This window comes from Sphaeroforma arctica (genome assembly GCF_001186125.1).
Source record: "Sphaeroforma arctica JP610 unplaced genomic scaffold supercont1.39, whole genome shotgun sequence".
Lineage (NCBI taxonomy): Eukaryota > Ichthyosporea > Ichthyophonida > Sphaeroforma > Sphaeroforma arctica.
This window is the reverse complement of record NW_014040519.1, coordinates 75,653-89,113: the sequence shown is the minus strand read 5'-3', so window position 1 is coordinate 89,113 and position 13,461 is coordinate 75,653. Positions and strand designations below refer to the sequence as shown.

Here is a 13,461-nt window from a genome sequence, read left to right as displayed (position 1 = left end):
GGCAGCTTTATTCCCGTCGTGTCTCATCCTAAAATAGAACGCGTAGTTGCACTCCAGCGTGCGAGTGTGCATGTGCACAAGTGTTCATTGACAAGGTGTTCCTTTCTCATGAAGCTCATTCGGGTGTTACGTGAGTACGTCTGTATTCAGCGTCGTATTTGGGTTTAGAGGTTATATTAGGGTTTTAGGGCTTAGGGGTTTTAGGGTTTGATCCCTATCATGTACATAGAGCAACGTGGATACGTAACATCTATGCGTCCTCGATTTCTGAGTACCAGACGCTTCTCCTACTTAGGGTTCACGCCTCTGGCTGAGTCTTAATAAGCTGGGAGGTTCTAGTCTATTCAAGTTCAATAACGTCAAAGAAATCAGCGGTACGTTTGTGTGTATATGCTTATCGTATTATGTATGTTCAAGATCAAAAACGTAAGAAAAAGAACAGTATGTTTGTGTGATGGTACATATTTATATACTCATCGTATTGGGCTTTCCCCATATAAAACATTTAAGTGCGTAATGGGGATCTGCATCTATATGTATATATATATATATATATATATATACATATGTATATGTATATGTATGAATGTATGTGTGTATGTATGTATGTTTGTATGTATGTATGTTTGTATTTATGTATTTTTATGTATATATCCATGTATATAAATCATATATATATATATACGTGTCTGTGTGTGTGTGTGTGTGTGTATTTGTCTGTGTGTGCGTGTGTGTGTTTGTCTGTTTGTGTGTGTGTGTGTGTGAGTGTTTAGTCGTATATCTTTATTTTTATAGATATATGTGATGCATATTTATATGCTGTTTGCACATACGTATATATGCATATTAAAAGTCGTGTATGTATTTTTACATATATATGTGTATATGTATTTATATCGACACTGAATGCGTGCTCTTTTTCTTTTATCATCGTTGTTTAGTGAAAACTACAAGCTCATTCCATAGACATAATATTTCTGACTACTTGTTCACTCCTCTTCCGAGAGTCAGTGAGACAGCGAGCTTTCCAACCTGTTCATACGACGGTGCATAAGCAATAAAAGATCGTACCTAGCTTATGTATCCTTAAACGCTTCATACGACCAGGATGAGCTTAGAAGGCGATACAAAGAGCGCCTCTCAAATGCAAGGCAAACTCTTCTGGACCAAAGGCGGAGAGTGTCGTCGACAGGGCAGAATGCACCAGCACCTGCACAAACTGGTATGCCACAGATGTTGTCCCCACAGTAGGTGCGTGTGGGGTGAGGATGCAATGGCTTGTTCGTTGTGTGTCCTGTAATATATCTCGGTATAAAGCTGTGCTTGAATATCCGGTGCTTTGGCATTCATCAATCACTTGATGTAGGAGCGGATCTGTGGCGGAAATCAATTCTACATAGATGGGCGTGTGGTCTTAGATGTCTTGTATTGTCGCTATCACCAGTAGCAATGCTGAAGGCTTGGAGAATGTGCAATTGTTTTATTTATTAACACCGCTCTTATTTGCGGTGTCAATGCGATTGTATCTTACAATTGCGCTTTCAATCTCAATTCATGTATAGTACAGTCGAAGTACGCGATATTATACAGCATTTTAAAGTGTAAGCGTATTCACGTATATGAACCTACGCTACTTTCCAACCCTACATACGTACCCGGATCGAAGTGTGTACCAATTTTTTTAGGTCTATATAACACTACGCTCGTAGGTATAGTCACAATTACACTGGTTTGAGAACAGTGGCTGCATTACATAACAGTATGTGTATAGTATATATAAACTGGTAGCTTGTCAGTTGAGTGCTAAATTGAATGCGATTGTATTTTAAGATTGCATATGTGTATATATATGTTGAGTATGTAGTGATGACACATACTCCCATTTTGTGTGCAAATATAAAGTTATTGTAAGTATAAATATTGTTGTATCTTTGCTCTCATTATCAGAGTCTGCCCGTACCAGAAGTAAACATATATTTTCGTTCTCGGAAGTAAGATAACATATTCGGGTTTTCAAAATACATTCTCACTCGCGTATAAATCTGCAACTCGTTATCTTATAGCTCCTCGTCGCCCCAACTTATTCCTTAATTAAAATTTCTTCTGCGTCTAACTAATCCTTGATTTCCTTTATGATACGCAAACTATCCAGATAATATCAAGCACGAGATTCTGACTAAAATGCAGATAGATGCAAGTGTGGACCTGCATGAGACACTCGATCCAGATTATCTAGTGCAAATCATGAATGAAATATCCGAGGAACTGCGACAAGAAGGTGTGCAGTGATATTAGTCAGCTCTGTGAGACGCTGTGTAGGTTTGCAATCTGATTGGGCGGTTGAGTATCTATTGACTGGGCTGGTTTATGGCTTGCACTTCACTGATAGACTGCTTCTTGGCCGACATGTCCCAGAAGAAACTTCACTGTCCTATGTGTGTAGGTAGTGCGGTACCCAGAACGGACTATTCTTCAAACACCCGTGTGATATCAGTATACACTTACTTTTGTCGCTGTGATGCACGCACGCATTTATATATCGTGCTCTCGGCTCAGATTAGTTTGGTCTTTGTGGTGGCACCTCTGCATCAAACCTCTAAATTGTGTATTAGGGTTTAGGGTTTTTAGTGTTTTAGGTTTTAGGGTTTTGATCTTTGTGGTGGCACCTGGCACCTCTGCATCTCCCAATTGTGTATCTCGTGTATTTTATGTGTGCCGTTTGTTGCCTGATTAGACGAAAGCTATGGTAGAAGGCTAAGGGTCGTAATACAAGCGTTTTTAGATCGTTTTCGGCACTAGTTTATTGAGGTAGTATGGAAGGCTTTTGTATATTTGCTTGTCCTCGTCCCTGGAAGGAAAACACGTACACATTTATGGAGAGTTGTCAATTTGGGTGACATATCTCCCTGTGCCTATGGATGATGGATGTCATATCATGTGCAAATATTGGATGAGAACTAAGACGTTTCATTCCCAACAGAGAATCTACTTCTAGCGGAGCAGGAAGCATACCTCAACAACCAAGAAATCAGACAAACAATGATAGCTGAGGCAACTGTGTGCTGTCCCATATGCCTATCTCATCCTTTGAGACAAAACAAGCAAGTAATATTCTGTGCCTGTGGGATGAGGATAGACTGTCAGGTATATATGTACATGTAGTGCTGCATGTGGTTTAAAGACGGGTGTATTCTGTGTGAAGAAGTGTGATATTTACCTTCCTGTGAACCACGTACTGATTAGTGTACGGTTGAATATACCGTCTGTCGATTGCGTGACAAGATGTTCTGAGTATTCGATTAGTTAGCCCCTGTTAGCGTGAAACTGGGAGACATCTTTTCTGCATCATTTGGTGGTATTTACGCGGTTGTCCAATTATACGTTTTTGATGACAGACATGGAGTTTTGTTCGACATCTTTGATCAGTTGTGTTTGATTCATGTAGCAGTTGTTGTCTATTGTCACCGACTTCGTGGCGGACATATAGCAAGTTGTGCCCTTGTTTTATTTTTATTTGCGTCTTATCACTTGATGGTTTGAGGTTTGCCAAAGGTGACATTTTATGGGTTTTGACATGCATTTAGAAGTTCCTGTGAGCCATTTATACCAATGCACCAGGATCGTCGCGATCGATGAACTTCGTTTCTAAAATCGTATGTTCGAAGTTGCCACAAGCGTCGATATCATGTGGTAGACCTTTGTGTGCCGTATGTGGGACATAACCACAATACATGGAGTACATGCGCACTCTAGAATACTCAGCCTCGCGGGAAAGGACAACTTCACTTCGAAGGTCAAATTGTGGGGCTTTTGGGATTTTGCTTTGGTAAATTAGTAATCCCACAAACCAGAGCGCAACCAAGGCGCAAACCATACGTGGCAATCGAATGCAAATTAGTAATGAGAATGACCTCTGATGCCAAACAGGTGGATCATACGACTCTGCAAGGCTTCGGCGAATCTCTGAACGACTGCGTGAATCTACACAAGTATGTGTTGCATTGGTGAAAACTGCTCTTGCTATCGAGCAGAATGCTTTTAGATCGAACATATGTATAGTAGTTTGGCCGAGGTCCGTCAATATACTTTTGTTTTCCGTTTGTAATGCGATTTGTTTGCTTATATCTCGTTCATTGAATCGCTTTCTCGGTCAGGGAGGGCTGCGATCAGGAGCCGGTATTCAGTGTCGAACCCATGTTTGGCTCTCAATATCTTTTGTTGAGGTGCTCTGACTGCAAAACCAAACAAATTGTGGTCTGAAGATGAACCTCTACAGTAATCAAATTTAGTAAAATGAAATAGGTTTGCTGGAAATATAACGTCATCCCATGTTATATGAAATATTAAAATAAAAATTTGGAAGCAATAGTTCAGCGTATTTTGCGAATTTCTATTTTATGTTTCTTAATCTGATAATGTCGTCGAGACTATTCAAGATGAGAGAGTCGTTCAATGGGTTTTGGGGAGTATTGAATCGATTTAGCTTAGGTAGCATAAGCATTTTAGTATATCATAGATCTGGTCTAATCATCATGCTCTAGGCTCCATAGATGGTGTATTAAAACCGGAATACGTACACACTAGTCCCTTTTAAAAGGTGTCGTTTATGTAGTCGAAGTATATTGCCCGACGTGTCGTCATAGGTCTGTACAATGGTCTGTGGCTTTTGGAGTGAAGTGCCGAGAGATTTTGTGAGATGACACCATGATACACAGGCGATCAGAGGTATCAGACTACATCATGGAACTTCCCACAATTTGACAGGAGTAACTGGAAAAGGTGAGATCTAACCGTATGTGTGATATATAAGTGTATCTAGTATGCTGGAGAATTAGATTGCTCTGTGTAAAGTGGAATGGGATAATTTTAAATGATCAATTAGTTATAAGATGGTTGCGTCAGGGTAGGGATCGTCGGAAGACGAAGTCATCCGTTTCAGTTTTAGCAATCTTGTTCGCTACCACTACGACATGACTTTATAGACGACATTCATCCGATTTCTCAACCCAGCTAAAGCTTGTTGAAAACGGAGTGTCGCGATATCTATGTATATGTATTTGTGTGCTTGTTCTAGACTCTCCTACAAACCCTTGATGATCGTCTTTTAGAGTTTGTGCGTTCCAATATCCTAAATACTTCGGCCGCCTTTAAATTCATCCACGGAATATAGTTTATATAACTGCTAACTCGCTGTGGCCCTTACCGTCCAATGGCTTCATGGCTTTGCTGCTGATTTGTCATTGAGAAAAACGGAATGTATTTATTCACCAAAAACGGAGCTAACCTGCCATATATAGTATGATACAGTCTGCTGTATACATTGTACACATTTTTTTAAGCTTTTCTGTGGGGCCACTAAAACATGTAGCAATTATCTCACTGAATCTCAGTTGAGGGAAGCATAATGTACTTACTATACATGCAAAAAGTGAATATTTGACAATGTGTAATGTTATATTTGTGCATAGTCGTATATTTATGTTTGCTACAACAAATATATACAAGGAGAGCACACCCATCGGCATTCTCTGATCTGTTTACATGTCACAACAGTTTGACAAATGATTTATACCCAACCGACCTTCAACGGCGGGTCATCCACAATACCTTTTTTCTGTTATGAAACCTTGTTTCATTCGAGAGTTAATTGGAATGAGGACAAGCAGGCTGTATCGATACGCATTAAATCATAGCTATAAAAGAATCCAAATTGAGCTGCTTACATGGCGAGGTGATTTAATTGTTGAGATTAGGCCTGTAGTCTGATAGAGTTGTAACCGCAATCGCTGATTTTGTTGTTTGTATACTCTTACAATGCTTGTGGCCTGTACATTTACCTCCCCTCCTGTTCGTTCTTCTACACATAAGCTCATACACACGCGCGCACGCAGGTCTTTTCTCCCTGTATGAACGAAAACATATGCAACACACAACAATGTATCAATTGCCAACTGATAAGCCGATATACGACCATGATTTACTAAGCAGACTGTTTTGTCGGTCAACATTCAATCTATAATATCGAATGATCCTAGAGGAACTATTCTGTATCCAAGTGAAAAAATCATCTAACATACAAAGATTCAGTATCTAAATATCAAAACTTGTTGTTAGATAGATATAGATAGAGAGTATATCATTCTAGGTTCTCAAGTCTTGTACTACTCTTTCGCTATACAAAATAGAAGAAAAGCTGTATTGACTACTTCCTTGGATAGATTTCTTAGGACACACTTTAGAGGTGATTGTATTTACATGACAGGTGCATGTAATGCTTGATATTTATTGGGCCGTATCTTCTTTTCAAGAACTCTTTTGGCACAAAAATATCATTAGGGTATTTAGGGTTGAGCTATAGTCTTCGGTGTTTTCGCAGGCATGCCAGACTCAACAAACCAGTTTTGAATTGAAATAAATCTGCATTTCCTGTTCACACCTTGATGTTACTGCTACCAGAGTGATCTCACTCAACGCATTCTTCATCATTAAACTTTAAAAGGGTAGAGTCTTCTATTGTATTCAGCAAAGAAACAATAGCGATTATCAAGGTATAAATTCATTTCATAAAGCATTCTCACTTCTTGGCTTCCGGTGATAAACAGGACAATGTTATGATTTTGCCATTAACACGATTTGAATTCTAAACTAATCGTATACTGTTGTCGTTGTGTTCAACAGCTATCTTTGTACTTTGAAATGATCAAGATTCTATATTCAGATCGTCCAGGACTTTTTTAATTAACTCCTTGATGATAATTTTTAGCCTGTATCAATTGTTGTCTACAAAAGTATATGTCAAGTATATAACTACACACCGCCGCGCAATCTGACCAATACTGAGCGTCGCCCATTGATACACTGATATACTTTTATTATTTCCCTTCGTCTTTGCGTACATATCACTATTTTGACATTGGAGAACCTAGGTTGTTGTATTTCTAACCGTTTCGCTCTTGCCATTCCCAATCCTGTGCCACCAAACTCACACTGGAGTGAAATTCTTTGCGCACAAGACAGACGACGTATAAATCCTTCAACATGAAAGAAATTTTCTAAAAGCAGGCGTGTTCCTAAGTTTATAATATCTCGGTAAGCAACACTCTAAACATAGTGATTTTCAATTGCGCAGAGAGCATGCTTCATCAAAAAAGAAAAATGCTAATACCAACTTGTTCTCAGAGGGAGCCTATTAAATCATCACGTAGTATTTTTGGTAAGACAAGAGTGTGTTCGTTTTCCCAGGGCTATTAAACTATATATGGTGTCCCTTGTTACTGTTCATTCTTCTGCTGTTTCCTGAGATGGGTAGATTAATTCATTTTGTATACATCTGCAATATATTTTGCATCGGTAGATTGCTAAGCGTGAGCAACGGCACTTGATACACACCAACACCGGGTATCAGACTTGCTACAACTCTAGAAAAATTTGTCTTACATTCTCGAGATCTGAAGTTGTGTAGCACTGACCGATCTTTGTACAAACCAGTAAGGATATCTCTTTGCTGACCTCTGAGTTCACTTTCCATATCATCCACGGTTTGCTTCCACTCTATGTAGCTTTGCCGGTAATTCTATGGAAAATATTGTACAGCTATATGTATAAATAGGATACACTACACATTTAAGAGCAAGGAATCTATTACGTTTATCAATTCTGGTACCATCTGGCATAAAGCGGTTGTAGCATACTTCAGTAGGTCTTTCCTAATGAGAAATCAACAGTTTTTTACAAACATGACTTTTTGGGTACTTTTTTTTTGTCATGGTAGATTTTCTCAGAGGTGTGTATCTTTGGTGACCCGATGTACGAGTCAGTCCATTTGCCGAGACACCGAATAGCAAACAAAATTTACCTAGGAAAACAAACAAACAACCCAAACTGCAACCATAAATGTCATGGCTTCTACTATTAGGAACCGGCTATCTGTACATTGATGTACTGGCGTCTTGCTTTGGAGATGATGTTGGATAGTGACCATCTACAACGACGGCAACTATCGGAGAATGTGGCCGTGGCACTGGTTCTGGTGGCATCTTGCGGATAGGAGACTGTTGGATGTCCATTGTATGTAATATTATTTTCCTTCGTGTGGGACAGGTTAGTACTACTGGCGAGTGGTTCGAGCTGAAGTCTCTGTATACATCCTTTGCGCTTCGAATCAGTGTAGATAATGATATGTGATCTCTTTGGTTTGCTTTGTTAGAACAGACGAAGAACAAAAGAAGACGCCGATGATCTTGCAGGGTGGTTAGAACGATGCTAATCGTATGTCCATCGGTTGGGGGGTTTTTTTTTGGAAAGTATTGTATGGGCCTTAGAAGGGAGAATCTCTGGACGTCTGTGCACGAATTGATGAAACGAAGGCGCCAGGGGATTCTTACAACAGATCTTCGGGTACATCATTTCTACTCTGGCCGGCTACCCCGTGTGAAGCTATTTCTGTTGATTTGGCTTTTCGCTCGCAGCAGTAACTGCAGGGCGATGATGGTTACCTGAGGATGCCGCTTTGACCGAGTGTGGATGTGTGTATTTACACTTTTTTTTCTCCGATATAGGCTGAAATGAGTGCTGCTGAACTGTTTATTTGATTGTCCCGGGGACTGCTGTCGATGCAGGCTAAAGAGGCTGCTGCTGAACTGTTGCTTTGACTGCCCAGGGACCACTACCACCGCTCCAGATATAGACTGAGCAGGTCGCTATTGGACTGTTGGTTGCAACAATGGCTTATTGTCCTTTGTTCTGGTTTATACGTCCGCCTCATATGCAAGTGGCACATAGATTTTATGTTGTTGACACTGGATGAATTATTGTGCTCTTATAATCGTCAAAATCCGAGTCGGCTTCCAATGCTTGAACTGGCCTGGGATCGGTTAGCACCCTTAGAAGGTCTTACTGGGTCTTCTATATGACTTCTTTGGTGACTTTGGAATATAAGTCCCTTAGTTACTCGTATACTTTTCTACACGTATTTTTCTTCTGCTTCTCTTTCGTGTATGCTTTGCCGACGCTGGGTTCCAACTACCTGGTAGTCTGAGCGACAATCTCTACATTTTGCTTTTGAGCGCTATCGAATTGTTGATGCCGCTACGTTTGAGCAGTTTGAGTGTCAGTTTCGGAGTATTCTCGTACGAAGTTGGTAGCACATTGTTTCTGCGCTCAGCAATAATATTGTGCTCACGAACGACAAGGTTCGTCTTGGTAAATTACGTGGTCTTTTGATTACAAATGCGGATGGTATATTCAGGTCACTTTCCGGCAACGGCAGGGCATTCAAAACTATATTATGGATGTGAACGCAGTCAGAGAGCCTTCGTGGCTTTGCTATCATCTACGTCCTGATCCAGACAGTAGCACACGAAGATACAAGTCATATCCCAGTGGATATCATCATTCTGCTATAAGCGTCTTTTTGTCCGTGACAGTTTATTATAGAAGCCTTGCACCCGAGCTTCTCCTTCGTCTTGCTGGCTGAGATGTTTATATCACACAGCAACGAATGTTGTTCAAATCATCTCGGTTGCGATGTACCAAACAAGAAGAGGACGATGACCACTGAAAGCTGACGAGCCTCATCGTTCTGATACACCCAGCCCTCTTGTGTTGGTCTCATTTTTCTTTCTTCATTTTGTTAGTCTCATATTGTTGACTTGTCCGGTTCCTAGAATATATTTTTGCATGTCGCTTCTGTGTCTTTCCCTGAGTCTCAAGAAAAAGCGTGCTGAGTTCCTTCAGGTTTAAAACGTAGTAAAGGTTTTCGTTGGGTGTTGAATATGGTATCAATATAAACTGTGGCAACGGTGGTAAAGGTTGTAGCTATATCGAGACATAGGTCGACGGTGGTGCCTTTGCTGGTTCTGACTTGGACTTGAACTTGATTCTTGCTTAAAAAGTGCACTCTCACTATCTGGACTTTAAGGTTATTGAGCACGGGCGGGAGAAGTGCAGAATTTAATCCTGGATTGGCCTTGACTTCTTTCTATATACGATCATGTATCAAGAAAACGGTCGGTTGTCACATGATTGCGGGAAGTTAGAAGTTTAGTTAATGACAATTTCTCATCTGCTTTTTTTGTTTCCGTCACTGTGTAGTGATGGCAATAGTGTCGAATACACCACACCAGCACGAATAGGTTGATTAATATGCGCACAATCAGGGTCTACGTTTAGCCCCGTAGATGGAATATGAAGTCGGTACGGTTTGGTGTTCCATCCTTCATATATTTACCACATTTTTTAGTTATTTGATTGAAGAGGAAATCCTCTAAATGTACATATTCCACTCGTAAAAGTCACTACTTTTGCATACGGATTTACAGGTAAAAATTATAATTACGCGATCAAATTATCTAACCGTCAGTTTCAATTGAGTATTTTTCTGTACAATTCGATCTTTTTTAGTTTGATTGTTTGGTGCAACTATGAAAGTAGAAAATCTGTATAAATTAATTACCCAATCTTGCCCAATATTATTTTGCCGATTCTGTTGATATACGTCTCTGTGGAAGGCAGGTATTGAGGTTTTTGATCATGTTGGTTGTGGTGGATGTATGTGGTTAGCAGAAAGTACACAGCACGCTGCGACTGCATAAACTATTTCGCCGTGTTAATTTCTACAAGATCTTTATTTAATCGATTACATTCGTAGTATTGTTTGACGTTAGAACCGACCATATCAGTGTTTACCTCAATTCTAATGAATACGTTCGATTTAATTCTGAACATGTGTTTTATTGCTCCCATCGGCATGTATCATTTACGTCTCGCTCTCTAGATATTCTATAATAGTCGCATATGGGCATTTTTAATATTAATTGCTCTCAGTGGTACATACCGTTTACAATATCCTTGTCAATCGTTCTCTAAAGAAGTTTCTAATAAGTGCATCAGGATCCGTAAGTTTTGACAGATAATTGATTTCCATCCAACCAAATTCGGTCAAATATGTGGTACTCGAACCACTTGCCTTCCATTAAAACATTAAAACAAAGACTACGGAATATTTGATTCGTTTTTCATCCGGATGGTTTTGTCACGCCATGATAATTACCATGTCCATGGCGCTACAGAGTCGGCATCCCCAGTATTTCATTTCTTTTTCCGTAGTTCCATCGACATATTTGCTAACCCATTGGTGTTCCTATATATTTATAATTCTATGTATCTGTATCGTATATGGATAAATTGCGTATTTTAAGAGTTGTTTATATGATAAACCATTGATCTTCCTATAAAGTTCATATTCTATATGAGCAATCGGACACATTGGTACACGATACACCGACAAATCCTAGGGGTTGTTGCTGTTATACAGACTAGACAATGCACTATATTTGAAATTCGAGGACATACGTCTTCTGTGGGTTAATTCAATTCGGCAGTTCGATAATCCCAATTTCCCTTCAATCTTCCCAGAACCTCTCTAACGAATAAAAAGCCTGATGCACTGTAGACATAATGATTTACCCCAAATTGAGGAAGAATAAAATTTGTCCCTATAATATCTCTTATATGCATTACTGCTAATAAATTCAAGCCAATATGCTCTTGCGTATATAGTACTGCTATTATTATCCTGCAATCACTATACGTTTCTTAAATTGACTTTTAACTCCAATCGGCACATACCGGTGATTAGGAAGTCAATAACGCAGAACGCAGCTGTCGACGAGAGGCACCTGAATATATTCACTCTTAGCACGCTAACAAGCGAGCCTTTGGATTTGCACTGGGAACGAAGGATGTGGTGATGTCTATAAGCAGAGGATCTACTCAGCAGGAGATATAGTAGCCAAGAAGCTCAATGGGTGTCTACATGCATCGAGCGCAGTCATTCCAATTGCACAGCTACGATACATGTACACGTCCAAGTAAATATACGCGCGCTCGTGCATGTGTATTTGCTGGTCATCATCTAAACACACTCATACTTTGAACGTATATATACAAGTGTATGTGAGTGTATACAAAAATATACTAATTTATATTACCGTTTATGATTGCTAATCAAGTTTCTTAACTCACCCCCGAAAGTGAGTTATATTCTTATTCGACTCCCGAGAGTTGATAAGGGAGGAGGGTTGGCTTGAGCCTACGGTGTTTGCGCTAGTGTTTAATTCCTTAGAATTACCAGGGTGAAGCATAAGAAAGCTTACACAGCGACGCTGTTTTATTTCGACTTCTCTGCTACTTCTTTGATCATATGATGCTCTTCAGCATCAGCCATGACTCACATAGGAGCACACTTATTTTAGATTGTTGCGATTAAGAAACTGAATCATTTATCAGGAGTGAACCAACTAGAATGATTTTAGCAAATCAAAGAGGTTGCTTGCTGTAAAAATATGTCTAAGGCCTGTAGTCTCTCATATATGCGGTTTGTTGTTTGGCATCTTGCGGCGCGAGTATGAAAGGTCTATCATCATGCGTGCTTCATTGAGATTGTAACCTCGAACCGCCTTCTTGAATATCTTAAATAACGAGTCTCTTTCATAATTCTTTTCGCACGCTGATATAGCCATCACAACATCACGAGCAATATGACGAGCCTCGCTACAATTGTGCATTCGCTTATACTCCTTCAACTTCCGACCATCGAATACAGACAGGGATACTTATATTTTATTTCAATTCGGGGTAAATTTTTATGTCTACATGCGCATCAGGATTGATATTCGTTGGAAAGGTTCTGAGAAGATTGAAGGGAAGATAAGATTGTGGAACTGATTCGATAAACTCGGGATACAAATAGCACACTGTCACCCTTACAGCAATGTCCGCCAAACGCCATTTCATGTTCATAGCAGTCTTTCTCACGTAAGATATTTGTGTATAAGCATCGCGAGGTCTATATCGACAGTGCTACCTTGTATGCTTGCAAATTCTGCGTATATAAACAGACCGGTCAGAAGCGGTAACATATTGTCTATTCTTATACCATGTGTTTACTTAAAATTTTAACTCTACACAAGTGAACTAATGCGTTTGAATGCTAGCGTTAGTGGGATTGTATACATGTCTATTTGTGCTGGAAAAAGTTTCGTTTGTACCTATCTGTAATTTTGATGACTCATAGCGCAAGTCAAAATGTTGGTGTACGACAACGACGAGGTCCTCACAAAAATTGCCAATATTTATGCATTCCATCCCTATTTTATTACAGTGTCTGTATCTCAAATGACTTTCTATTACCTCCTTTTCCAGTGTATGACTTAAATACAGTATTCCATATTTTCAACAACATATCATTCATAGCTTGTGAAAAAAAGTCATCATTTTCACATCGCTGCATGATAATCTACTCCTCATTTCATTTGATACTATAGACCGCATATTTCACCCCATTGTCGAGCCCCACTGGCATAATGCTATAATGAAACGCTTTTACGCTGGTCGGGCAGGGCTTGATTATTCTGATCCAGACTTTTGCCGGGACTTTCCATTTTTAGAACTTTGAGAGAG

At 39.6% G+C, this 13,461-nt stretch overlaps 1 protein-coding gene across 1 annotated transcript; it reads left to right on the top strand.

Moving 5' to 3' along the window:
- Positions 1-408: 408 nt before the first annotated feature.
- Positions 409-4,008, top strand: SARC_01060 (hypothetical protein; the record flags this gene model as incomplete). Its single annotated transcript, XM_014305225.1, has 5 exons — positions 409-426; positions 1,108-1,222; positions 2,153-2,278; positions 2,981-3,144; positions 3,928-4,008. The coding sequence occupies 5 exons, from the start codon at positions 409-411 to the stop codon at positions 4,006-4,008; spliced, it is 504 nt and encodes a 167-aa protein (XP_014160700.1).
- Positions 4,009-13,461: the final 9,453 nt, after the last annotated feature.